General features: G+C 43.5%; 1 protein-coding gene across 1 annotated transcript in view; it reads left to right on the forward strand.

Annotated features, from left to right (window-relative positions):
* The first annotated feature begins 3,072 nt into the window (after nucleotides 1–3,072).
* The window catches only part of SOAT1 (sterol O-acyltransferase 1), a 43,598-nt gene continuing 22,312 nt past the window's right edge, over nucleotides 3,073–24,358 (forward strand). Inside the window, exons 1-3 of the mRNA XM_080914686.1 lie at nucleotides 3,073–3,181; nucleotides 10,372–10,482; nucleotides 17,256–17,314. Of these exons, the coding sequence (XP_080770812.1) occupies nucleotides 10,380–10,482; nucleotides 17,256–17,314 (162 nt within the window). The 5' untranslated portion in view covers nucleotides 3,073–3,181; nucleotides 10,372–10,379. The remainder of the gene's footprint in view (nucleotides 3,182–10,371; nucleotides 10,483–17,255; nucleotides 17,315–24,358) is intronic.

The following is a 24,358-nucleotide window of genomic DNA, read 5'->3' on the forward strand; positions in this document are numbered from 1 at the left end:
AGGTCTTCTAAATCACTGGCTCCCCGATGTCTATGGGATTCTGAATCAGAATGTCTCAAATACACTGGCTTACTAATTCAGCATTGTCTCTTCTTGCTTCTCAGGAAGTGCCCTGTAGTAGTTAACGATACTCTGCTACCTCCATGCTCCTTGGACCCGGCTTTTTTGTATTATGGGTTTGGACCTTGTTTTCCCTTTATTTTGAAAATTCCTCCTTCCTTTTCATGACAACCATTCTACTAGTAAGAAAGTTACGCTCAGGATGCCTCCTCTCCATTCTCCCTCCCCTCTACCCTAGTCTGTCTGATCTTACTACATCCAGGAGAGCAGCAACAGAGACAGTGGGTGCTAATCGAAAGCTTTGAAGACATGGACCTGTTAAATGCAATGACCCTATTAGGTAGGCACTGCCTTAAACATCTTTTTCTTGCAACATTTGTCCAACAGTTTTCAAATGGCTTGGATGGCTCTCTTCCCAATAGACAGTCTCAACCAACTGGCTATAAGTTCTATAAAGGTTTTGTTGGTTTTTTTTTTTGTTTGTTAGTTTAATTTTGGTGTTTTGTTTTGTATTATGATGAAATGAGTAGCATTTAACCAAATCCCTGATCTCAGGATTAGGTGATTCGAGATTTTATGGGTCAGTCTGGAAGGCATCTGGATTCTAGCCAGAGGCTTTGGAGTTTTTCTCACCACCTTTGACTAGATGATATCGACACCCTCCTAATTGCTCAAAGAAATGACCTGCAGTTACCTTGTGTCCACGTTTCTTCACTTCTGCACCTCAGGGAAGTACCCTGAATTCTCTTACCTTTGGTTTCTACAGCAAGTGCCCTAATCTGGGTTATGGTCTATGCCACCTCGTTTCTCCTTTTTTCACTCTTGCTGTTCTAGAGTTCTTTCTCTATATTCTCTATAAAATGGGTTAAAAACAAAACCCTAGATGAAAACAAACAAGAAAACACACAGAAACAACAACAAAGCCCAAGTTGGCTAAGGTGGTCCCAGCCTTAAACACCAGCTAAGGCAGGTGGATTAGAGACTAAGAGGCAGCCAGGGCTTCACAGTGAGGTCATGGTTCAATTCCTTCCCTTCCCCCCAAGAACTCTTTATCTTCTTTCCTTTGAACGTATGAATAAGAATCCAAACAGCTGGATTGGGCCCTGCTCAAGGTTCCAACCTCTGTGTCCTTCCCCCTCCCCCAAGTGTGCTCTAGGCTCCTGCTCCTCAGACCAGCCAGAGTTGCTCAGTGTCAGGCTTTTCCCACATTGTCTTCTGTCTAGAATGTTCTTCCTGCCTATGTCTGTGATCACTAATTCTTCCTTATTTAGGTCTTAGTTCAGACCACCTCAGAAAAGACAAGCTTTCCTTTGTCTTTACAGAACGTAAGTGGATAATTGCCCGCAATTCATGTCATCCAACTCTGTACTACTTTATGAAAACCTGGGAAATGTTTTACATTAATTATGGCATTGCTTCACACCTTTTCCTGACCACTGTGTATTTTTTCCTAACACTTATCACTGCTTGCAATTGTCTTATTTTTCTTCCCCACTAGAAGCACACACTTACAACTGCAGTAGCTGCTTCAGTTTTTAATTCATGATTGTGCCTTTGATGCCTGCCTTGAAGTAATGGGACATTCAAGTCATTTAAAAATTGTTCTTGGGATTAAATAATCAAAAGATGATTTGAATAGATTTAGGACGTAGATAAAGCAGTTTAGGCCTTATACTTCTCAAAAGCAACGATGTGAGTGAATTTAGGGTAAAGGTAGGTGAAAGAGAAAGCTAAAAGAGACTGGAGAGACACCGTTGGCCTGCAAAAATTAAACTTCTGGTCTGCCTACTTCATCTTCTATTTATCTGCCTACCTACTATCTATCTCAACAGGGTTTCTTTACAAAGCCCTGGCTGTCTTGGAACTCACTATGTGGACTAGGCTGGCCTCCAACTCACAGAGATCTATTTGCCTCTGCCTTCCGGGTACTCTGTTTAAAGGTGTGCTTCACCAAGCTCAGGAGCTGTATTACCAGCTCTGTTTCTTTTTTGTTTTTGTTTTTTTAATGGAGTAAATGAAACTGAGTAAATAGGCAAGTGTCTTTATCAATGTCCCAACAGAAGTGAATTCCCTAGTCCCAAATGCTCTAACGGTGAGACAGGAAGAGGAGGCACTTCCAAATGCTATCACCAAACTGTTGACAGAACCATTAATCACAGCTGTCCCAAGGAGGGCAAACACTGGGGCACACCTGTGCAGAGCCAAGCTCTAAGGTGAGTAGTGTAGCCTGCTATGGGCCAGCAGGGAACTCCTTTTGTGAAAGGTCTACACAGCAGGCAATTCTTGCAAGCCTCAGGCATTGTTTAGGGTATCTGACTTGGAAAGGAAAGGTCAACTGGACAGATTAGGGACTGACTAAAAGATTAATGGAGCCAGTTTAGCTGACACTGTTTTGCAGGCGGACAGTGTCTCTGCAGTCTGTTTCATTTAGCTTTCTCTTTCAACCACCTTTACCCTAAATTCACTCACATCTTTGCTTTTGAGAAGTCCAAGGCCTAAACTGCTTTATCTGTCCCAAATCTATCTGTATCAATTTTTTTTTTTTGTCTAATCCCAAGGATGCTTTTTAAATTACTTGATTGTCCCATAACTTCAAGTGACTCACTTCTGTTTTATCTAAGTTGTGTGTTGTTGAAGGACAGACTGAGTCAAGTAGAATTTAGACCACAAAGCGACTTACGACAGGTTTTCGGCCACTGATTCAGTCTTATTCCTTAACAGTCAGTGTCGACTCCCCTTGTCCCATGCAACCTCGCAGGCTGCCTTTTCAAACTCTCAGGAAGTTGTCTAGCCGCCACACAGGAGGAGAGTTGGGGCGGAGCCAGAACGCCAGGTAGCTGCAAAAGCCCAGCAGATACCCTGGAGCTGGGAGGGGCGTGGCAGTGGGCGTTGCCAGGCGCCGCAAGACCACCAATGGCGTCCGGGAGCTCGGGGCGATGCGCGTGACGCAGCCGCGGGCTGAGAGGTTGGGGCGGAGAGCGGGGGTGGGGGCCTGCGCTTTATCTTCCTCCGTTACCCGGCTGGCGGCGTTGCAGGCTGGCGAAGGGACACCTAGCGCAGCGACCCTCCCGCGGCCGACCAGCCTACCGCCTAGACCACCGCAGCTGCCCTCGGGTCGCAGGTAACCGCAAGCTTCCGCTCCCCTTCTCCTTTCCAGACCGGGTCCACCCTGAGCCCGAGAGGAAGGGGACTGCGGTGGCGGCGCCGCTCCGGCTCCGCGGGCCTGGCCTGGGCCGGACTGTCCTGCTCGGACGCTGCCTGCTGCCCGGGGGAGGGTCCCGCCGAGTTTGGAGGGGAGAGCGGGAAAGTTACCCGCAGCCATTCGATGTATCCGATGACTGGCAGCCTTTTCATTATCAGTGATGGTTTGATGTCCCCTCCGAGTCATGTGGCGTCTCTGAAGCCAGTCAGTAGTGAGGAAAGTTGAGAATTAGAAGTCATCGCATTCTTTGAAAAGCGACATCAAAATGCTCTCTGGAAGTCAGTTTTTCCCCCCTAATGTGGGCAGTGAGGGATATATACATACATACGTATATGTATGTATATGGAAAAATTGCACTACCAGACACCAGGCTCTGTATGGGCCGGGGGGAGGGGGCAGCGCTGAAACCTGTCGTCAAGCTGGTATTCTGTTTTTAAGTAGCAGGGGAGAGTTAAGTTTCTGCCTTTGATCTTAAATACTAATAGGCATGTAACTTAACATATATATATATATATATATATATATATATATATATATACATCAGCGGTTATTTGGGAGAAATTACTGTAAGCCCCATTCTCTGCATTTTATATAAAACTCCTTGGTCACTGTAATACTTAAGTAGTTACCGCTGTCTCCCCTTCCCCTCCAGACTTCTTGCCCTCTTCAAGAAAGCAGAATCCAACTTGAGTATTTTTTTTTCTTTTGTTTACTTTCAACTGGAGAATATAAATGACTTGCTTTTAAAAAGCCAGCTCAGACAGCATGGAGTGGGGCTTGCAAAGAGCTCTGAATCTGTGAAGAGTAGGCAGAGTAAACGTGGAGGAGCCCGAGGCTAAGCACATCACGTGCCTGGAACCAGTCAGGGGTTTCATATTCTTCCGGGGACTCAGACCAAGCTACTGGGTGTCCGAGCTTCTACTATCTTCAAGCCTAGACTGGGTTTCCAGCCTTCAGCTTCCTTTCTTGTCCTCGGAAAGCTTTCTCTTATCTCCTGGACCATTTCCCCCAGGCCTTATTCCCCTTCTCCTGCCCTCCACCCCCAAGCATTCCTCACACCAAAGATCACTTCCCGGTGGGAGCCACTGGTCAGTATAAGCCAGTTAGCACTCTGTAAGTCTCCTAGCAGTTAATCTGCTGTTGTAAGTAGATGCTTTATCTGTTTTATAGTGGATTTCTCGGGGCTAGTTTATCTTTTCTGTGTCTTCTCAGTGTCAGGGCAGTACCTTGCCAGAACAGAACTAAAGAGTTGGGAGGGTCAAAGAAGAAACTTTGAGAAAAAACATTAACATAGGAGTGCCAGTTTCCTATGGAAGTTTCATTTGCCAGAATTTTTTTTTTTTTTTTTTTTTTGCTATGTTGGATAACTAGTTATATTTAATCATTTGTAAGTAAAGCAAACTCAGATGTAAATAAAATTTGCCCAAGTTCTTATATTCTTCAGTCTTGTTAATTGACCCAGTTCTGTTAGTTACATGAAAAAGTTCAGGGTTGCCAGGTGGTGGTTCAGGGTTGCAGAGGCAGTCGGATCTGAGTTTCAGGCCAGCCTGGTCTACAGAATGAGTCCTAGGAGAGCCAAGGCTACACAGAGAAACTTTGTCTGGAAAAACACAACCAAAACCCAAAACAAATAAACAAAAACCCCTCCAAAACCCCCAAAACAAAGTACCTACTAAAAAAAATCATTTTTGGAGGGAAGAAAACAAACACATTTTGCTTTGGATTGTTAATTTCTCTCCCCCTCCCTCCCTCCCTCCCTCCCTCCCTCCCTCCCTCCCTCTCTCCCTTTTCATAGGATCTCATGTAGGCCAGGCTGTTCCAACTCTATAGCTGAGAATTAACTTGAGCTTCTGCTTCCCTGCTTCAGCTCCCCAAATGCTAGGATTGGTGTGTACCACCGTTTTGGGGCCCGATTGTATACTCTACCCACAGTGGATTTTCTAGGATGATCTAGGAGTTACTCACCTGCAGTAGGTACCCAGTATTTATTTGTGACACAGCTTTATAGGTTCTTTTGAAGTCTTTGTTAATGAGAAAACTGCCGGGAGGTTAAAGTTGACATTTCTTTGGGACATGATTCATTTGTTTCTCTAATTTTTTTTTTTTTTTTTTTTTTTTTTTTTTCTAATTTGCTTTCTGGAGACAAGTTAGGATGCTTACCACAGAACATTGCACAACTTCCCTGTACAGATTGGTTTCTTACTTTTTGTCTAAGCAGTATGTTACATTTCAATACTATTGTGTGTGTGTTTGTAGCTCAGGGTGGGGATGGCACACACATGCCGCTAGTGAGTATGGAGAGAGAGGGGGCAACTTGGTGGAGTTGGTTTTCTCCTACCTTTATGTGGTTTCCAGAACTTCAATTTGGGATGTCAGGCTTGTGTGGCAAGCGCTTTTACCCACTAAACCTGTTGCCCAGCCCCTGTGGTCAACTGTCACCTAAAAGAAGGATAGTTCTGCTACATCTTTGCAAACGGAGTGGAAATGCGTGGTGTTTCAGGCCTATTATCCCAGTACTTTGAGGAAGAGCTAGGCAGATCTGAGTTTTAAGACATTGAAACCTGTCTCAAAAAACAAATGACAAAGAAACCCCCAAACAAACAGAAAAATCAACAATAAATAAGTTGTTCAAATGTTAAATGTGTTAGCAGCCGATCTCCCCTGGTACCCAGCACTATGGATGGTCATTATTTTCCTTTATTGTAGGGCCTCTCATGAGAATAGTCCTATGATCTACTTTCAGTTCCTCAATACATTCTGCAACCTACTCCAATACATTTGCTCTTCCTGAAAACAACTATACACGTAGTTAGTAAACCACCCATTTTAGCAGATCGCCACATTGTGAAATAGCTGTCCCAAGCCCCACCTTGTTTTTTATTTAATAACTCTTATTATAAAAAAAAAACCCTTGCAAATAAATGAAAATGTCACACACCTCTCTTCTTTTTGTGTTTGTTCTTTACTTGAAATTTTCCATGGTACTGACCCTGGAGAATCTGAGTCCTCTCATTTCCCTGCCCCCAGCATCCTGTGCTCCTTTCCCTCCTTCCATCTCTTTGCTGTTACGGTTTTAAATGCCCCACAATAGTGGGGAAAGCACTTAACTGGTATAAGATGGTGTGCTAGTACCCACTGCTTACCACCTTAGCCAAGTGCTGTGTAAACAGCCTGGTCAGTTCCTGGGTGGCCTACCTCGGAAGCTGCCTTAACCTCAGTTGTCAGTGCAGCGGTGCATGGCAGATCCCGGTCTTCAGTCCAGACCGAGTTCAACTGCCTTTTTATACCTTGGCTGGCCTACAGGCACATAATACTGGCCTTATCTAATTTTTCGTCCTCCCCGTAATTAGCATAATGGTATTCCGAGCCTCTCTGAGTTAGCTTACTCACTCAGATCTGTGAACAACTGCCTTCTGTGTAGCCAGCCTCAGAATCTCAAAGTTAATCATTTGTAAACTTATCTGATCTCCTTTATCTCTTCCCTCTTCATTTATTTCTCCAATAAACACGTGTCATGTGAGTCTTCAGGCCTTATGGTTTGTATATGAGCTCATTGTTGGCACTGCCAACCTTGCTTTGCTTTGACTCAGCCGTTCCTTTGGTTCTGAGTTAACATTCCTCAAGATAAATATTAAGTTCTTCTTTGCGAACTTTTTTTTTTTTTTTTTTAACTTGGGAGACTGAACCAAGGGCCTCCCATGTGCCAGACAGATGAACCTGCTTTTGAAGTTCACACCGAGTTACCAATCCCTGCTTCTAACAAGAGTAATTCTAGTACTGTGTTTGAGGGGGAGAAGAAAATCAGTAAGACTAGAGGTCTAGTAATCAGAGACTACCACAGGAGTTGGTGGAGGGGTGTGTGTGTGTGTGTGTGTGTGTGTGTGTGTGTGTGTGTGTGTGAGAGAGAGATATGTCCCCAAACTCATGGTGGCTTTTCTGCCTCAGCCTTCCATGTGCTGGGATACAGGCATGAGTCACCATGCCCAGCCTTGTATAATGCTTTTGACTTAAGTAGCAAATGTGTGAAGCAATTAGAATCTGGTATATCACGATTCTAGAGACAAATGGATTTGTCCTGGATTATATAAGGGAATCTTACCAGTGCAATGAAAAATAAAAATAAAAACCAAAGCCAAGCGTGTACAAAGAATGGCTGTAGTCCTATTAACTGCAGCGGAGATGACAAAGGTGGACGTGGACTAGATGTCATCACTCAGGCTGGGCATGATGGTGCACGACATATAATCCTAGCCCTTGAGAGGACTGCCTCACACACTTGACCAAGGCAGCTCTTATAAAGGAAACCATTTAACTGGGGATGGCTTACAGGTTCAGAGGTTCAGTCTGTTATCACGGCAGGGAAATATGCAGACATTCGGATAGAGGTGGTCCCAGAGAAGGAGCTAAGAGTTCTCCATCTTGATCTGTAGGCAGCAGGAGACTGTACCACACTGGGTATACTGTGAGCATAGGAGACCTTAAAAGCCCACCTCCATAGTACACACTTCCTCCAAGAAGGATACGCCTCCTAATAGGCCCAGCATTCAAACACAGGAGCCTGTGAGGGCTATACCTATTCAAACCACCACCGCTTCCTTCAGAGGGGCCCTGTGTTCACTTCTGCTTACTACTGCTCTAATCATTCCTGTGGGATGAGTAGATGCTTTGTGGTGTCCTCTCAGACTGTTACATGGATGACTTAAATCAGTAGCAGAAACAAAATTGTTTCTAAGTTCCTTCTTTGCTCATGTGCATATTTGCGTGTGTATTTTTAGATTCATTCATTTTATGTGTGTTTTGCCTGTATGTATGTGTGAGTCCTTTGAATGTGTCCTGTACACAGGGTCAGAAAAGGGCATTCGATTTCCAAAGCCACAGTTACGGAAGGTTGTGAGCCACCACGTAGGTGTTGGGGATTGAACCCAGGTCCTCTGTAAGAGCAGCCAGTCCTCTTAACTGTTTAGCCATCCCTGTAGCTTTCCCTATATCCAGCTTTTGATGAGTGCTGGCCATCTGAACTCAGGCTCTGTGAGCACTTTACCCATAGACTCCCTAACCCAGTTTTAGGTCTTGGATACATTTTGGGTTAAATTTTGCCTAGAATGTGAGGTGAGGTCTGCCTTAGCTTAGCCTTTGTGGAGTATCTTTCTTTTTATTCTGTCTTTGAAAGGTGTCAGTTGTTTCACTCCACCTTTCAGTCATCACTGACACCATTACCACACACACAAATAACTGGGACTCTGACTCAGCTCTTAGCCTTACAGCCTGTATAGTCTGTAACCACTGAAAAGATGAGGAATCTGGCCAACGGGCCTGTGCTTCTCTCTCTCTCTCTCTCTCTCTCTCTCTCTCTCTCTCTCTCTCTCTCTCTCTCTCTGTGTGTGTGTGTGTGTGTGTGTGTGTGTGAATTTTTGCTGTTGTATATAGGTGTTAGAATAGGGTATCTGGTCCCCTGGGATTATAGTTAAAGGTTATTGCCAGCTACCTGATGGGGGTGAGGGCTGGGGAGCTGAAGAGTGGGGTATTCTGGGAACCAAACTGTGTTGTCTGGAAGAATAAGAAGTCCTTAGCCTCTGAACCCTCTCTCTAGTCAAGAGAGTTTCTGTTTTAACTCTTTCTTACACATGCGGTGTTCTACTTCAAGGCTCAATCAATGAATCCCCTTTTCTCTTGAAATCATTATCTCTATCACTGATCTAGCCTCTCTTAGAACTCTAAATGTTTGCAATTATTTTCATGGACTTGATAATCATACTGTAGGTTGGGGTTTCATGTGTGACTGTTCCTAAGACTTGTAAAATTAGCACCTGCCTCCAAACTGGAATAGTACCAGCAGCCCAAGGATTAAGTCACTCACACTAGCTCATCTCTATAGGGATTGCTTAAGTAGCTACAAATAAAGATATACCTATATGCCCTCCTCCTTACCTAGAGTCTGTTGTAAAGTCTACAACAGAATTAATGAAAACCTGGCTTGAGGTAGACCCACTGTTAAGGCAGTAGAGGCAACTCTCGGACAATCACAGTGTCCAGCACTATAGGTGACTGACTACAGACTCAGCCCCTGAAAGGATAGCCAAGTGCACTGAGGGAGGGAAGTTCCTTGTATGTGTCCATTGCCCTTCCCAGTCGGCTGCCTTGGAAAACACTTCAGCCATGGGGAGGATGGCTTATTGTACTACAGTCTGGCATGCAGAACAGTTGAAAGGTGGCTGGTGAGAGATGGAGGTTTTCTGGCTAGGTCTATAACACATCTTCAACTTCTCCTCCTCTTCCTCCTCCTCTTCTTGTTTTAATTGTTGAAGCAGGATCTCTCTAAATGGCTATCCTGGAATTTGGGATAGACCAGGCTGGCCTCAAATTCACCAAAGAATCTTCTGCTGGGATAAAAGGCCAAAACCCACCATTCCAGCCCTTCTCCTGATCTTAGGTTTTCATCAGCTTTGCTCCATTATATCTTTTTTTTGAGACTGGGACTGTGTCTAAAAGAAGGGCCCTTGGAATTAGCCAACTATTTGATAGGGGCTAACTTCTTCAAATATCTTATACTCAAAAAGTCTTAAAACTAATTAAGATAAAATCAACGAAGACAATATATCATTACTAGTTTTCGATGCTTTTAAACATAGTAGTGATGAAATTCACTGGACAAATACTTAGTGAACTTACCCTCCAGCTTTCGATTGTTAAATTACGGTAATCATTTTGTGATACTATGGTTCAAATCCAGGTGTCTGGCATGTATATTAGGCAAGTGCTGGACCTCTGAGCCTCAGCCCCCACTTCATTCAAAATTTTAATTGACACATGATTATTTATTTTATGAGTACACTGTAGCTGTCTTCAGACACACCAGAAGAGGGCATCAGATCCTATTACAGATGGTTGTGAGCCACCATGTGGTTGCTGGGAACTGAACTCAGGACCTCTGGAAGAGCAGTCAGTGCTCCCAACCACTGAGCCATCTCTCCAGCCCTTGACACATAATTACTAGGCACACTTATGATGTGCATTGATGCTTTCCTATGCACTGATCAGTCAGGACAAATAGCTCCATGAATTGCTGGGGATATTCAGCATCTTTATTCCTGTCTCTTGTTCTTTCCTAGGAAGCTCGATGGTGGGAGAAGAAATGTCACTGAGAAACCGGTTGTCAAAATATGGTGAGAATCTTGAGCAAGATGAAGCCCAGAGAAATCTCTTGGACACACACAGAAATGGTAAGGGTTTTAATGTTTCTGAGGTGTCTTAGTCAGGGTTTCTATTCCTGCACAAACAGCATGACCAAGAAGCAAGCTGGGGAGGAAAGGGTTTATTCAGCTTACACTTCCACATTGCTGTTCATCACCAGAGGAAGTCAGGACTGGAACTCAAGCAGGTCAGGAAGCAGGAGCTGATGCAGAGGCCATGGGGGGATGTTACTTACTGGCTTGCTTCCCCTGGCTTGCTCAGCTTGCTTTCTTATAGAACTCAAGAGTACCAGGCCAGGGATGGCACCATCCACAATGGGCTGGGCCCTCCCCCACTTTACCACTAACTGAGAAAATGCCTTACAGCTGGATCTCATGGAGGCTTTTCCCTGAGACTCCTTTGCCTGTGATAACTCCAACTTGTGTCAAGTTGACACATAAAACCAGTCAATACATGAGGTAAATTCATGAGCTAGAGAACAACTTCACTGTTTTAGAGTAGGGCTTCTATTTTATTACAAATTCATATTGATGCTTTTGTCTATCTGGTAGTGAATAAAATATTAATTCAGTGATAAGCCGGAGAGATGGCTTAATGGTTAAGAGCATTTGTTCTTGGTGAGGTCCCAAGTTGGAATCCCAGCACCCATGTACATGGTAGTTAGTAACTATAACTCCAGTTCCAGGGACTCTGCTTCCCCCATCTGGCCTCTGAGAGCACTGCATGCATGTGGCACACAGACACAGACAAAACTTCTGTGTGCATAAGAGTATATAAATAAATAAAAATTAATTCAACAAACATTTCTACTGTGTTTTAGATATCACCCATTTATTCAGCCAGCCCAGCCTACCAGTGATTATTGAAATGTCCTACTGGATCCTTGATTACAAGTGATCAATATATATGTGTTTGCATTTATGGAGCCTCAAGTCACATGAGTGGTATAGTATACTGATACCCTAGATTTGTTACCCAGCATAACCAAACCAAACCAAAAAATATCAACGTCTTAAGTAGGGTTTCACTGCTGTGAACAGACACCATGACCAAAGCGACTCTTATAAGGACAGCATTAATTGGGGCTGGCTTACAGGTTCAGTTCATTATGACCAAGGTGGGAGCATGGCAGTGTTCAGGCAGGCATGGCGCAGGAGGAGCTGAGAGGTCTACTCTTCATCTGAAGGCCACTAGGAGAAGACTTGCTTCAAGGCAGCAAGAATGAGGGTCTTAAAGTCCACACCTGTAGTGACACACCTACTCCAACAAGGCCACATCTGTTTCAACATGACTACACCTCCTAAGAGTGCCACTCCCTGGGCCAGACACAAACAAATTATCATAGTAACATAATTGAATTTCTATAGATAAGTGTAATCTCATAAAGTTACTAATTCTTATATGTAATGAATTGAGTAGGGAGCAGGGTCTACTGATGGATGAGTCTCAGGAGAGGGAAAACTTGGAGCATTTAGTTTTTGCTTAATACAGGAAGAGTGTAATATAGGACTTGTTAAGGTTGAGGCTTATGGGTAGGAATGGTAGAGTTGGATTTGCAGCCCTCTTGCATCAGGATATTTACTTTTACAATGACATTTGTATAGTTTTGCTTTCAGTAGGGACTTGTTTGGTTAGCAAATAGGAAAGGTTTCCAGAGACCAGTTGTCTTTGGCATCCTCAGACTTCTTTTCACCAAGAGGCTCTCTTTAACTTTTCCTACTTTAAGTATCAGCAGCCAGATTGTACCAGGACAGTGAAGGAGTCCGTTTAGTTGGTATAATGAGGTTTATTGACAGACTCTCAGTTAGCTATTTATAACATATTGCATGTGGTTGAATTCTAATATGCTCTAGAGAGTGAAGTTTATGCAAAGGGGGGTGAGGCAGCCCTGGAAAGAAGCACCTCCTCCACTCCATTATCATGGTCTTGCTGTAGTCTAGGTTGTCTCCTTTGTCTGGATCTAAACCAATTAGTTTTCCCACTTATATTTTTAAAATGATATTTCTTAGAGACTGGGAACGTATTATCGAAATCTGCCATCATTTTCACACATTATTGTTCTCTTTATATTTTGCTTTTTAAAACGCTGTTTGGTTTTGTCAAGAGGGCTTTGCTTCAGTCTCCCAAGTGTAGGATTAGAGAGGCATTCGGCACCAAGCCCAGTTTCAATGTAGGACGTCCTGCTTGCTAGGAAAACATTCGATTTAGCTGATCTCCCGGCCATGAGGTTTTACTACAGCTGTTAAAAAATTACGTTGCTTAGCTTAAATTCAGAAGTATGTCACTCTCCTGGTTTTAATGCAGGTAATGCTGAGCAGAAAACAAAGTGTGTGTCTCCACTTGTATGTTTTGTGGGCTGAAGAGCAGGGCAGCCTAAGAGCTTGTTGTTCATCTATTTAGATGCCCCCCCCCTTTTTTTTCTGAGGCAGGCTGTAACCCAGGCTGGGCTGGACCTTGTTATGTGGTTAAAGTTGGCCTTGAACTTTTGATTTTCCGGCTTCTACCTCCCAGGTGCTGGGATCATGGGTGTGTACCACCTGGTCCAGCTTGAGCCACAGCTTTCAGTGTGCAGAGTAGCATTTGGGGTGTGAATGAGAATCACCTCTGAATGAAGGAGTTATTCAGTACAGCAGCTTGAGATCTGAGTCAGAATCTCTGCAGGGAGGCCGCAGGCTATAAAGTATGAAAGAGCCTGCTATTGGTACTGATTGCATTTTATGGTCACATACCACTTCTGTAAAGAACACGGACACCTAACTTCATTATACTTCACTAATAAAATCCCACAGGCATAGGGACACATGCCTTTAAATCCCAGTCCAGGGTAGAAGCAGATGGTGTCTGTGAAGCCACATTGAGCCCATGTCTCAAAAACAAACAAAAAGGATAATAATTGGTGGGGGAGGGGGCTGTAGAGATGACTTAGTGCTTAGCATGACTCCCTGCTCTCAGCACCCACTATTGGCCTGCATCCATCCTAACTCCAGTTTGAGGCACCAAGCACACACATAATACAGAGACATACATGTAGGCAAAACATTCATATATATAGAAAAATAATCTAGGGACTGGAGAGATGGCTCAGAGGTTAAGAGCATTGGCTGCTCTTTCAGAGGACCCAGGTTCAATTTCCAGCACCAACATGGCAGCTCACAACTGTCTGTAACTCCTGTCTGTTTCAGGGGGAATTCAACTCCCTAATACAGACATATTTAGTTAAAACACCCATGTGTTTAAAATAAGAGTACATACATTATTAAAAAAAAAAGAAAACTAAAAAAGAGACTTGTATGCATATGTGGCAGAGACAGGGAAGCCTGTCTGGGTTACATAGCTAGACTGTGTCTCAAAAACAAACACTCCTAAGTAGAAAGAGCTGCTGAGGCAGAAGGTGGCACATACCTGAGTGTGGTGTGGGCTTCCTGGGAGTGTCTTCGGGTCCTTATCTGTGATGTCAGTGCTGCTGATGTCCTTCAGAGAGTTCTTGTCACTTTTCCCCTCCTCTTTTCCAGTAAATGAGATCATGGGGTTTCCTAAGGTACCCTGGGTACAATTACAGTCTGATAAGAAAAACCGCGGGTCAGAAAGGTTGCTCAGGGCCTGAAGACCTGTTTTTACTGTGAATAAATATCACAATCTTTTTTTTTTTTTCTTTTGAGATTGCCAGAAAATTGTGGATTTGTATGTAAGAAAGGAGTTCATGTTCTTAGGCCAGGTCTGGTGCTGCTTGAATGGCCTTTCTTGTTTTTTCCAAGACAGGGGTTCTCTGTAGACCTGGCTGTCCTGGAATTCTGTGTAGAACTGTGTAGGTCTGCCTCTGCCTTCCAGGCTCTGGGATTAAAGTCTGTGTGTGTGGCCATGCTGGCTGTTTGAACATTCTTATTGGAAATGTCTCTTCAAGGAATATATCCTCTGCCAAACAACCTTTCCTGAGGTGTTTAGTTTTTCTGGGGTATTTTTTAAAGATTTATTTATTTTTATTTATTTAATTTTGTGTATAGGGGTGTGTGCATGTGTGAGTGCAACTACTTTCAGAGGTAGAAGCAGGAAAGTCAGCAGGTCAAGACTAGTTTCATTTACATAGCAAGCTTGAGGTTATCTCAGATAACTGAGACCTTGCCAGAAAACCAACACTCATGTGTGCTCACGCTTGCACGCACAAAACCTCTAATTCTGAAAATTTCTAAGCTTACCTATCTTGTGGATATAGAGGTGGCTTCCTTTTTTTCTTTTTTAAGAGTTATTTATTTTTGTTTTATGTGCATTGGTTTTTTGCCTGCGTTAGGATGCCAGACCCCCTGGAACTGGAGTTACAGACAGTTGTGAATTCCATGTAGTTGCTCAGAGTTGGACCTCTGAACCATCTCTCTAAACCCCCACAGACAGTTCTCAAATGACTCTTTTATCTCTTTATGGAGAGCAGATAAAGCTAGGATGATGTGAAAGTAGTCTGCTTTAGGAAAAAAGTGGGAAGGTTAAAAAATGCTTCTGTATGTGAGCATTTTGCTTGCATGTATATATGTGTGCCACATGTGTACTTGGTACCCACAGAGGTCAGAAGAGAGCATTGGATCCACAGATGGTTGTGAAGTACCATGTGGGCCTTCCATAGAGTTTTAAAGTCAGTCTGGCCTTCAGTAGGCAACAACACTGCCTAAGCATTAGCTCATTTTGTATTTGCTGCAAGCAGACAAATGTTCTTTATAAAAACTGAAACCTATAAGATCACTTGTCACCACGCAGCACTCTGTGGCCACCAGGAAGAGCACTTTTGCTCTGTGTGCTGGGGAAGTCAGAAGTGGCTCTCCTCAGGCTCTATTACGTACTGGCCTCGTGACAATGAACCTGACGTCTCTTTGAGTTAACTTATTTATTTTTAGAACAAAAATGGGACAAACTCCTGCTTTTTCCCACTGGGTTTTGGTTAAATTATTGATGTGTGCTACATTTTTTTACAGGTTATCAGTGGAGTGATTGATTATGAGTATGGATCAGATCTTGACAGTTTGCAGTGATTAGATCAGGGTAATTGGCATATCTGTCACCTCACAGTTAACACTTCCTAAAGATTTCTAGTGAATCTTGAGGTCAAGGGTTAGCAGTTCAGAGCCCACAGTGGCGCCACAGAGTAGGGGAGGGAGAAAGTTAAGCCGTCTTCACAGGACCTGCTAAAGATAGTTGGGTCACAAGGGCTAAATGGATTGCTGGAAAGAGCTATTGTTTATTTTAAAGCATTGCATCTCAAAGTCAGGATTTTATTTTTGTAATTTGCTATTATGTCTAAACCAAATATACTGTTATATATCTTCCATTTTAGTTTTTAAAATTAATTTTTAAATTAATACACAAAGAATAGGCTTCCTTTTCCTTTGCTTTTTAAATTATTTATTGTGTGTGTATGATGTACATGTGTGAGTGTGGTGCACATGTTCCACAGCATGTGTGGAGGTCAGAGTTCATCTAGAACTTCAAAATTTGGAACTTTGGTCCACTCTGGGTTCCAGATACTGAAGACAGACAGTTGAACTATCTCACAGCACTTGTTGCTTTGAGGTGGCTTCTTCTTCTGTAGCTCAGGTTGGCCTTGAACTCTAGGTGACCGTCTGTCATGCTCCTCACTGCCCCCAATGTCACTGTGCTGTGGCATGCGTGTGGCTTCATTCTCCTACCATGCAGGTCTTGGGAAACTGAACTCTAGTCTTCAGTCTTGGCAGGAAGCACCTTTACCAGCTGAGCCATCTTATCCCCAGCCCGAGTGGTTTTTTGTTGTGTTTCGTTTCTTTGTTTATTTGGTTTGGATTTTCATAGCAGGGGCTCTGTGTAGCCCTGGAACTTACTTTGTAGACAGGCTGGCCTTTAACTCAGAGATCTGCCTGACTCTGCCTTCCAAGGTGCAGGTATCAAAGGTGTGTGCTACCACGCCCCCAGTTCAGTTTTAGCAATAGGTCTCCTTGTAAGATGGCACCCACCCTAGCTCTCCGACTCGGAGCAGCCCTTCTCAGATGCTGCTACCAGTCATGCCAGCCTGACTTGAGTGTTAAGAACAGGTCCTTTGCAACAGCAGCAAGCACTCAACCACAGAGCCTTAAACTCTGCAGTCTCAGCAGTGAGCCTTAAAAGCAAGTTTGTTTTTTGTTTTTTTGTTTTTTTGTTTTGTCTTAGACAGGGTTCTATTCCTGCACAAAACATCATGACAGAGAAGCAAATTAGGGAGGAAAGGGTTTATTCAGCTTACACGTCCACATTGCTGTTTCTCACCAAAGGAAGTCAGGACTGGAACCCAAGCAGGTCAGGAAGCAGGAGCTGATGCAGAGGCCATGGAGGGATGTTACTTACTGGCTTGCTTCTTCTGTCTTGCTTAGCTTCCTTTCTTCTAGAACCCAAGTCTACCAGCCCAGGGAAGGCACCGCCCACAATGGGCTGCCCCTCCCCCCTTGATCACTAATTGAGAAAATGCCTTACAGTGGATCTCATGGAGGCATCTTACTGAGGCTCCTTTCTCTGTGATAACTCCAGCTTGTGTCAGGTTGACACAAAACCAGCCAGTACATTTTTCATTCTTAATATTTTTATTCTGTATCTTCATAGTCTCAAGTGAAGGTCCTAGTTTCCCACCTTGCCAGAAGTGGGCCTGTAACTGTCCATGAAAGCCCTAGCCGGCCGTGTTTTTATCTGAAGAGCTCTGTGGTGTTTGCACCATGATGTCTTTATATTTGCTTGCTTTCCACTTAATGGTTTACTGCTCCCAAATAATCATCTTAAGGTCCAGTTTTAAACATCCAACCATTCTTATTTCCCATAGGTCACATTACCATGAAACAGTTGATAGCCAAGAAGAGGCAGTTGGCAGCAGAGGCAGAGGTAAGTATATATATATATATATATATATATATATATATATATTTTTTTTTTTTTTTTTGTAAAGTAACATTGTACACATACCTCAATTATTTTTTTAATTATTTTTTATTGGATATTCTCCATATTTACAATTCAGGTGTTATCCTCTTTCCACCAATCCCAGCCACCGTCCTCCACTCATTGCCTCCATGAGGGTGCTCCCTCTCCCAACTTCCCTCTCCTACCTCAGCATTCCCCTACACTGGGAAAACAACCCTTTGCTGGACCAAAGTCCTCTCCTCTCATCGATGCCAGAGAATGCTATCCTCTGCTGCATATGCACCTTGGGCCATGGGTCTCTCTGTAACAACTCATTGGTTTTATTTATCACCAAGTTTTAGTCCCTGGGAGTTGTGGAGTGTTTGGTTGGTTGATCATTTTGTTCTTCCCATGGGGTTGCAGACCCTTTCAGCTCCTTGAGTCCTTTCTCTAGCTCCTTCATTAGGGTCCTCGTGTTCAGTCTGATGGTTAACTGCAAGCATCCTCCTCTGTATCAGTATGGCTCTGGCAGAGCCTCTGAGGGGACATCCATATATGGTTCCTGCCAGTAAGCACTACTTGGCATCAGCAATAGTGACTGGGTTTAGTGGCTGCATATGGGATGGATCCCCAGGTGATGTCATCCCTGGATGATCTTTACTCCAATCCCTGCTTCTCTATTTTTCCCATTATTTCCTCCCATGGGTGCTTTGGTCTCCCTTCTAAAAAGGACTGACTTTCCTTCTCTTGAGCTTCATAAGTTCTGTGAATTGTTTCTTGGGTATTTAGAACTTTTTTTTGGGGGGGGGGAGGCTAGTGTTTACTTGTCAGTGAGCACATACCATGTGTCTTCTTTTGTGACTGGGTTATCTCACTCAGGATGATAGTTTCTAGTTCCATCCATTTGCCCAGGAATTTCATGAAGTCATTGTTTCTAATAGCTGAGTAGTACTCCCTTGTGTAAATTTACCACAATTTCTATATCCATTCCTCTGTTGAAGGACATCTGGGTTCTTTCCATCTTCTGGCTATTTCTCATTTATTTAGTTAGGTTTTATTTTATTTTATTTTTTTAGATAACTTGTCATGTAGCCCAGGACTGACCTGCAGTTCCTGATCCTCACCCTCTGCTTTTTGCTTTATATTATTGCTGTTGTTGTGTGTATGTGTTGCACACATATGTGGAGGTCAGACAGTAACTTGCCAGAGTCAGTTCTCTCCTTTCTGTTGTGGGTCCTGGGGATTGAATTAGGTTTGCCGTGTTTGGCCACACCCTCCTTTACCAGCTGAGCCATCTCATTGGCCCGGGCCCATTTTTATTTTTATTTAGTTTAATTTTTTTTTGAGAGTTCTAGTCTAACGAAGGTCTGGAACTGTAGCTTCTCCCACCTCCATCTCTCCAGTGCTGAAATTACAAGTGCCTGCCTCCTCATCCCACTCACTAAAGAGTTATTTGCCTTTCTTAAAAGCCAAGATCTTGCCGTGAACAGGAAAAGAAGATGTCATTTTGTCATCCCACATAAGAATGCACATTGCCCTTCTCTCTGGTTCTGTACATCAGTGTCATCATCTGGCTTTTACAAGCAAATCTTTGCAGTGGTGAACCCTGAGAGCAGCTGGTGCAGGTGTGCATGTGAGTGTTCAAGTGTGAGTGTATAAGTGTGCAGGTGTGAGTATGCAAGTGTGCCCATGAGTGCATTGAGAAAACACCTGCTCTGGTTCTTACTATATCTGTTCATATTAAATGTTCTGAGTCTAGAAGCTATTGACCTGTCAGGAATGGAGAAATACTTTAAACACTAGTGTGAAGCCATTTTAAATGTGGACAGACTGTCCTATGAATCATATAGGCTTAGCAGTGATGTTTTCTAAAAATGTATGATTTTATTTTTGACGATGTTAAACTTTTCCCTTTTCTGATGAGATGGGAAAAGTCCACCGACAAGCTGAAGTTGTGCTCAGTATCCAGTGACTGGTTTTAGTCTTGTGACCTTTCAAGGCCAGGGGGTGCCATTCTCTTTTATTTTAATTTGTTTGAAACATTTCACTTTCTTGAACCTTGGATGATGCTATCACTGGAAATATTAGTACAAGATCCTATCTGCTTTCCATTAATAGATTATTCTCCACATATCATACTCTAAGGCTGTGGTTCTCAACTTTCCAATGCTGCAACCAGTAATACAGTTCCTTATGTGGTGACCCCCAACCATAACTATTTCTTTGCTACTTCATAACTGTAGTTTTGCTACTGTTATCAATCATAATCTAAATATCTGATGTGTGACTCCAGTAGTGTTGAAATCTAAGGTCGAGAACACACTTAGAAACATACATTCTAAGTATGTTTGTGATGTCTACTGAACTGTTTTATAAAGTGGTACTTTGATTTATTTTATGTATATGGGTGTACCTGTGCGCTCACATGAGTGTGTGTGGGTATGTCATATGAGTTGGAGGTCAGAGGATAACTCCTTCTATCAGGTGGGTCCCAGGGCTTGCACATGGGTTGCCAGGTGTGATAGCAGCTGCCTTTACCTGCTGAGGCATCCTGCTGGTCCAGACAATGTCTTTTCTAACTAGTACATCATTGTTCCAATGTAAGAACCTGTTTAGAGATTTATTAGCCTAGGTAGGTAGCATAGATAAGCCTGTAGTATGAAATACCAGCAATTGAGAAGTTGACACAAGAGGATTTATCTGACTTTAAGACCAACCTGGGCTACATAGCAGACCTTCTCTAAAATAATGTGGAGCTGGAGAGATTGGTCAGTGGTTAAGAGCACTTGATCTTGTAGAGGACCAAAGTTTCGCTCCCAGGACTCATATTAGGTAGCATACAACCACTTCAGCTCTAGGGGATCTGACTCCTTCTGGTCTCCATGGTTCCTGGCATATATACATATACATTCATATACATACACATGTCTGTACACACATATGCTTTAAAAATGAACCTTTTAAAAAGGTCACCAGGTGCCATACTTTAAGTGAATCTACTTAAGAATGACATTGGGGCCTAAAGCAATGGCTCAGTGGGTAAGAGCACTGGCTGCTCTTCCAGAGGACACAAGTTTGACCCTCAGCAGGTCTATAGCAGCTCACAATCTCTGTAACTCCAGTCCCAGGGGATCCACTGGCCTTGTTAAACCAGTGTCCATTATGTAATGCACAGAAATAGATGCAGGCAAATACCCATCCATGCAGAATAGTGAATAAAAGAATGAATTTGGGCTGCACTGCTAACTAACCCCAGTACATGTTAGTGTCATAGGCTAGATCATAGTGAATAATGGGCAAGTCTGTTTTCCCTGAGCATTTAGAGACGTATGGGAAAAGATTTCCATAGACAGAAGAAAATGCTGAAGTGGCAGGAACATTTTCATACAGTTTTTCAAATCCACAGGGGAAAGAATGTGGAGAGGGAAGCAGAGGTTAGGGGAGAAGTGGGAGTCAGGAAGAGCATAGAACTGGGGGAAGTTTCACAGATCCAAGCTGTCTTAGTTAGGGTTTTATTGCTCTGAAAAGCATGAACACCATGACCAAAGCTCTTACAAAGGCAAACATCTAACTAGGGCTGGCTTTCACTTTCAGAGGTTTAACCCAGTATCATCATGGCAGAAAGCATGGCAGCAAGCAGGCAGACATGGTGCTGGAGAAGTTGCTGAGGGTTCTACATCTTGATCTGAAGTCAGCCAGGAGACTGAATTCTACACTGGGCAAAGCTTAAGCATAGGATACGTCACTCCTCAGCCCCACAGTGACACACTTCCTCCAACAAGGTCACACCTACACCAACAAGGCCTCACCTAATAGTGACACTCCCTGTGGCCAAGCATTCAAACATATGAATCTGTGGGGGCCAAATGTATTCAAACCACCACACAAGTTAACTTTTTAGGTTTGATTTTGTTATTAGCTCTTGCTATGTAGCTCAGACTGGGCTTGAACTCAAAACAATCCCCCTGCCTCAGCCTCAGAGTACTGAAATTACTAGTCTGAGCTACCTTGCCCAGCTAAAAGCTTCTTTAAAAGGTTTCATGTATTCATGAATAAAAACTATTGAATTCTGGGACCTGTGAGGGTCCCATTTATTTAATGAATAAAAGGCTCTTGCTGCCCCAGTCAACAACTTGAGTTCAATCCCCAGAATCCAACTGGTGAAACTCTGGAATTGACTCCTTAAAAATGTCCTCAAACCTCTACATTTGTGCTGTGACATTTATGTGTCCATACACAGAATAAATAGATAAGTAAGTAAAGGCAAAATTCCTTTGTTTGATCATTAGAAATTTGAAGAAGAAAGAAATAAATGAAGTAAAGAAACAAGTAGTTGAGGAGGTGGGCATCAACTTAGCCCACAGCATTAATTATGTGTGAGACAAGGCTTTTTAGAGCTATGAGACATCTTTCCTGCTGTTATGTTGTACTGTGCAGGGCCCACTCTGCTCCTCCTCGGGGAAAGGTAGCTTCACATTGCAGTCCTAGGGAAGGTGGCTTCTGGTGCGTTCTGCTTGGCCCACAGGAGTTTAGGTTGGGAAGTGTGGGAACAAATCCCAGTGAGGTGCTGCCAGGCCTGTGAACTCTGGGCTAATGCTCAGCAGGGTGCTGATATTATAGCCCTGCTGGCCAGGCTGTGAACCCCTGCCTGACTGTTAGAAAAGTGCAGAGCCTGCAACAAGGCTCTGGAATACAGCATTCATGGAGGACAAAGAAGCCAGGACTGAAGAGAAGGTTTCAATATGTGTCTTATTTTCAAGTACCTTTCTCCTTTGTTCTATTCTTTTTAAACAGCCCAGGATCCAACCACCTGCTTCCCATTCCTTTGCCTCTGAGATTGGCCGTAGTTGTTTTTCTAATGCTATATTATGTGTGTGTGTGTGTGTGTGTGTGTGTGTGTGTGTGTGTGTGCGCGCGCGTGTGTGTGCGCGTGTGTGTGCGCGTTGTGCGCGTGTCTGTGTGCGCGCGCGCGAGCGTGCATGCAGGGGAGGAACTTAGGGAGTGGCTGATCTGGCTAGAGTCTACGACACTCTTTCTTGTGGAGGTGGAGTTTGGGGCTTGCTAAGAGCCTTGCACATCTGCCCCATTTTGGTGTATCCAGGCCAAATGGATTTACAATCAGGAGTTCAGAAAGCACCTACCAGTTGATGGTTATTTGCATAACCATCTTCGGGGCTTCAACTGACAACATCCTCTCGTATTTCTAACTTTTACCCTTCAGACCCACACTGTTAAGGCTGGGCATCCAACCCACACTGTCTCTCAGTTCTTTGATGGTTATTTATGCTCTACTGGGGAGCAAATGGAAAAGGTCGTTGGAAAACTTTCCTCCTTTTCTGCACATGTTGGTGTGTTTCTTTTTACCTGCTTGCTTTGACTGTATTCCTTCATCAATCTAAACATTGCACCACAGTCCTCAGATCTTAGCTCATCCCACTGACTACCGTTTCCTGCCATCTTTGATTTGAGTATGTCCTCCCTGTTTTGTCCTCCTGAGTTCTTAGTCTCCAGTTAGGTTGATGTAGGTGTGGGGGAGAGAATGGAGGGTCCCACATGCTCTCTCCTATACGACTGAGCTCCACTTGTTTGCTTAGGGGTCTGTCTAGTTGACCTTGAACTTAACTCTAGCTCAGGCAGGCCTCAGCTGACTACCTTCCCCCTCTGGTTCTGTTCAGATTACAGACCCATGTAGCGGTTGGTTCCCTGCATTTATTATGAAGTCCTCTGTTGTAATTGAATCACTACACTCCATTTAATGAACTAATAAGTGATTTTACATAAATGTGTTTGAATCCACAGTTGTGGGCGAGGGGTGTAGCTTGCTTGGTAGAGTGTCTTCTTAATGTACATGGAGCCCTGGATTTCAGTCAAAGGTCAAACCTCACTTTCTATTGGCTGTGCAGATATGTTTATATTCTTCTGAATGTCCTTTCTCATTTTACTTAAACACACAAACCACATGGGAAAGTTGATCATTGGTCTTTTTATTTCATCATTTAAAAAGACAAAAAAAAATTCCCTGCCCTTGGGAATGCTCAGCCTTCCAGATAAGATGAAAGAGCTGTCCTTGTTCAGTGTAGACTCACAGCACCCCATTCTTGTTTAGTGTAGTCTCACAGGGCCCCATCCATGTTTCATGTAAACTCCCAGGGCCCCGTCCTTGTTCAGTGTAGACTCACAGGGCCCTGTCCATGTTCAGTGTAGACTCACAGGGTTCCGTCCTTGTTCAGTGTAGACTCACAGGACCCCGTCCTTGTTTAGTGTAGACTCACAGAGCACCGTCTATGTTCAGTGTAGACTCACAGAGCACCGTCTATGTTCAGTGTAGACTCCCAGGGCCCCGTCCATGTTCAGTGTAGACTCACAGGACCCCGTCCTTGTTCAGTGTAGACTCACAGGGCCCTGTCCATGTTCAGTGTAGACTCACAGGACCCTGTCCATGTTCAGTGTAGACTCCCAGGGCTCGGCCACTTCACTGGCCCAGCACTCTTCGCTGTTCTGTCCATACACTGTACAAAGTGGGTGATAGGTACTGTGGGTACTTCAGTTAGATACTTCAAAAACCTGTGTCAGGTGGTGTCCATGAGAAGGACTTCGCCGATTTTAGAGGTGTGGAAGATGTATTGGGAGCTCTATTTTATTTTTATCACTTTGTGGGTTTTTTGTTTTTTGAGACAGGATTTACCTTAGCAGGATCTGGCTTAAAGCTTAAAATAGTCCCCTTGCCCCAGCCTCCCCAGTACTGAGATTGTAGGCTTATCTTGCATATTGCTCTGTTGTATGGTTAATGACACCAAAACATTAGAATTAGTCAAAGGATAATGATTTATATGACCCCAATTTAGGAATACTTTTTCTATTTATTTATATAAATATGTTCTATTTAATACCTCTGAAATTGGAATAGATTGAATACACTGGGCTATAAGTATAATTCATGTTCTCTCCCTCTGTTTCCTCTGTCCCTTTTCTCTCCCTTCTCTCTCTCTCTCTCTCTCTCCCCTCTCTCTTCCCCCCCTCTCTGTC

The sequence above is a fragment of the Micromys minutus genome, assembly GCF_963924665.1.
Source record: "Micromys minutus genome assembly, chromosome: 1".
NCBI lineage: Eukaryota > Metazoa > Chordata > Mammalia > Rodentia > Muridae > Micromys > Micromys minutus.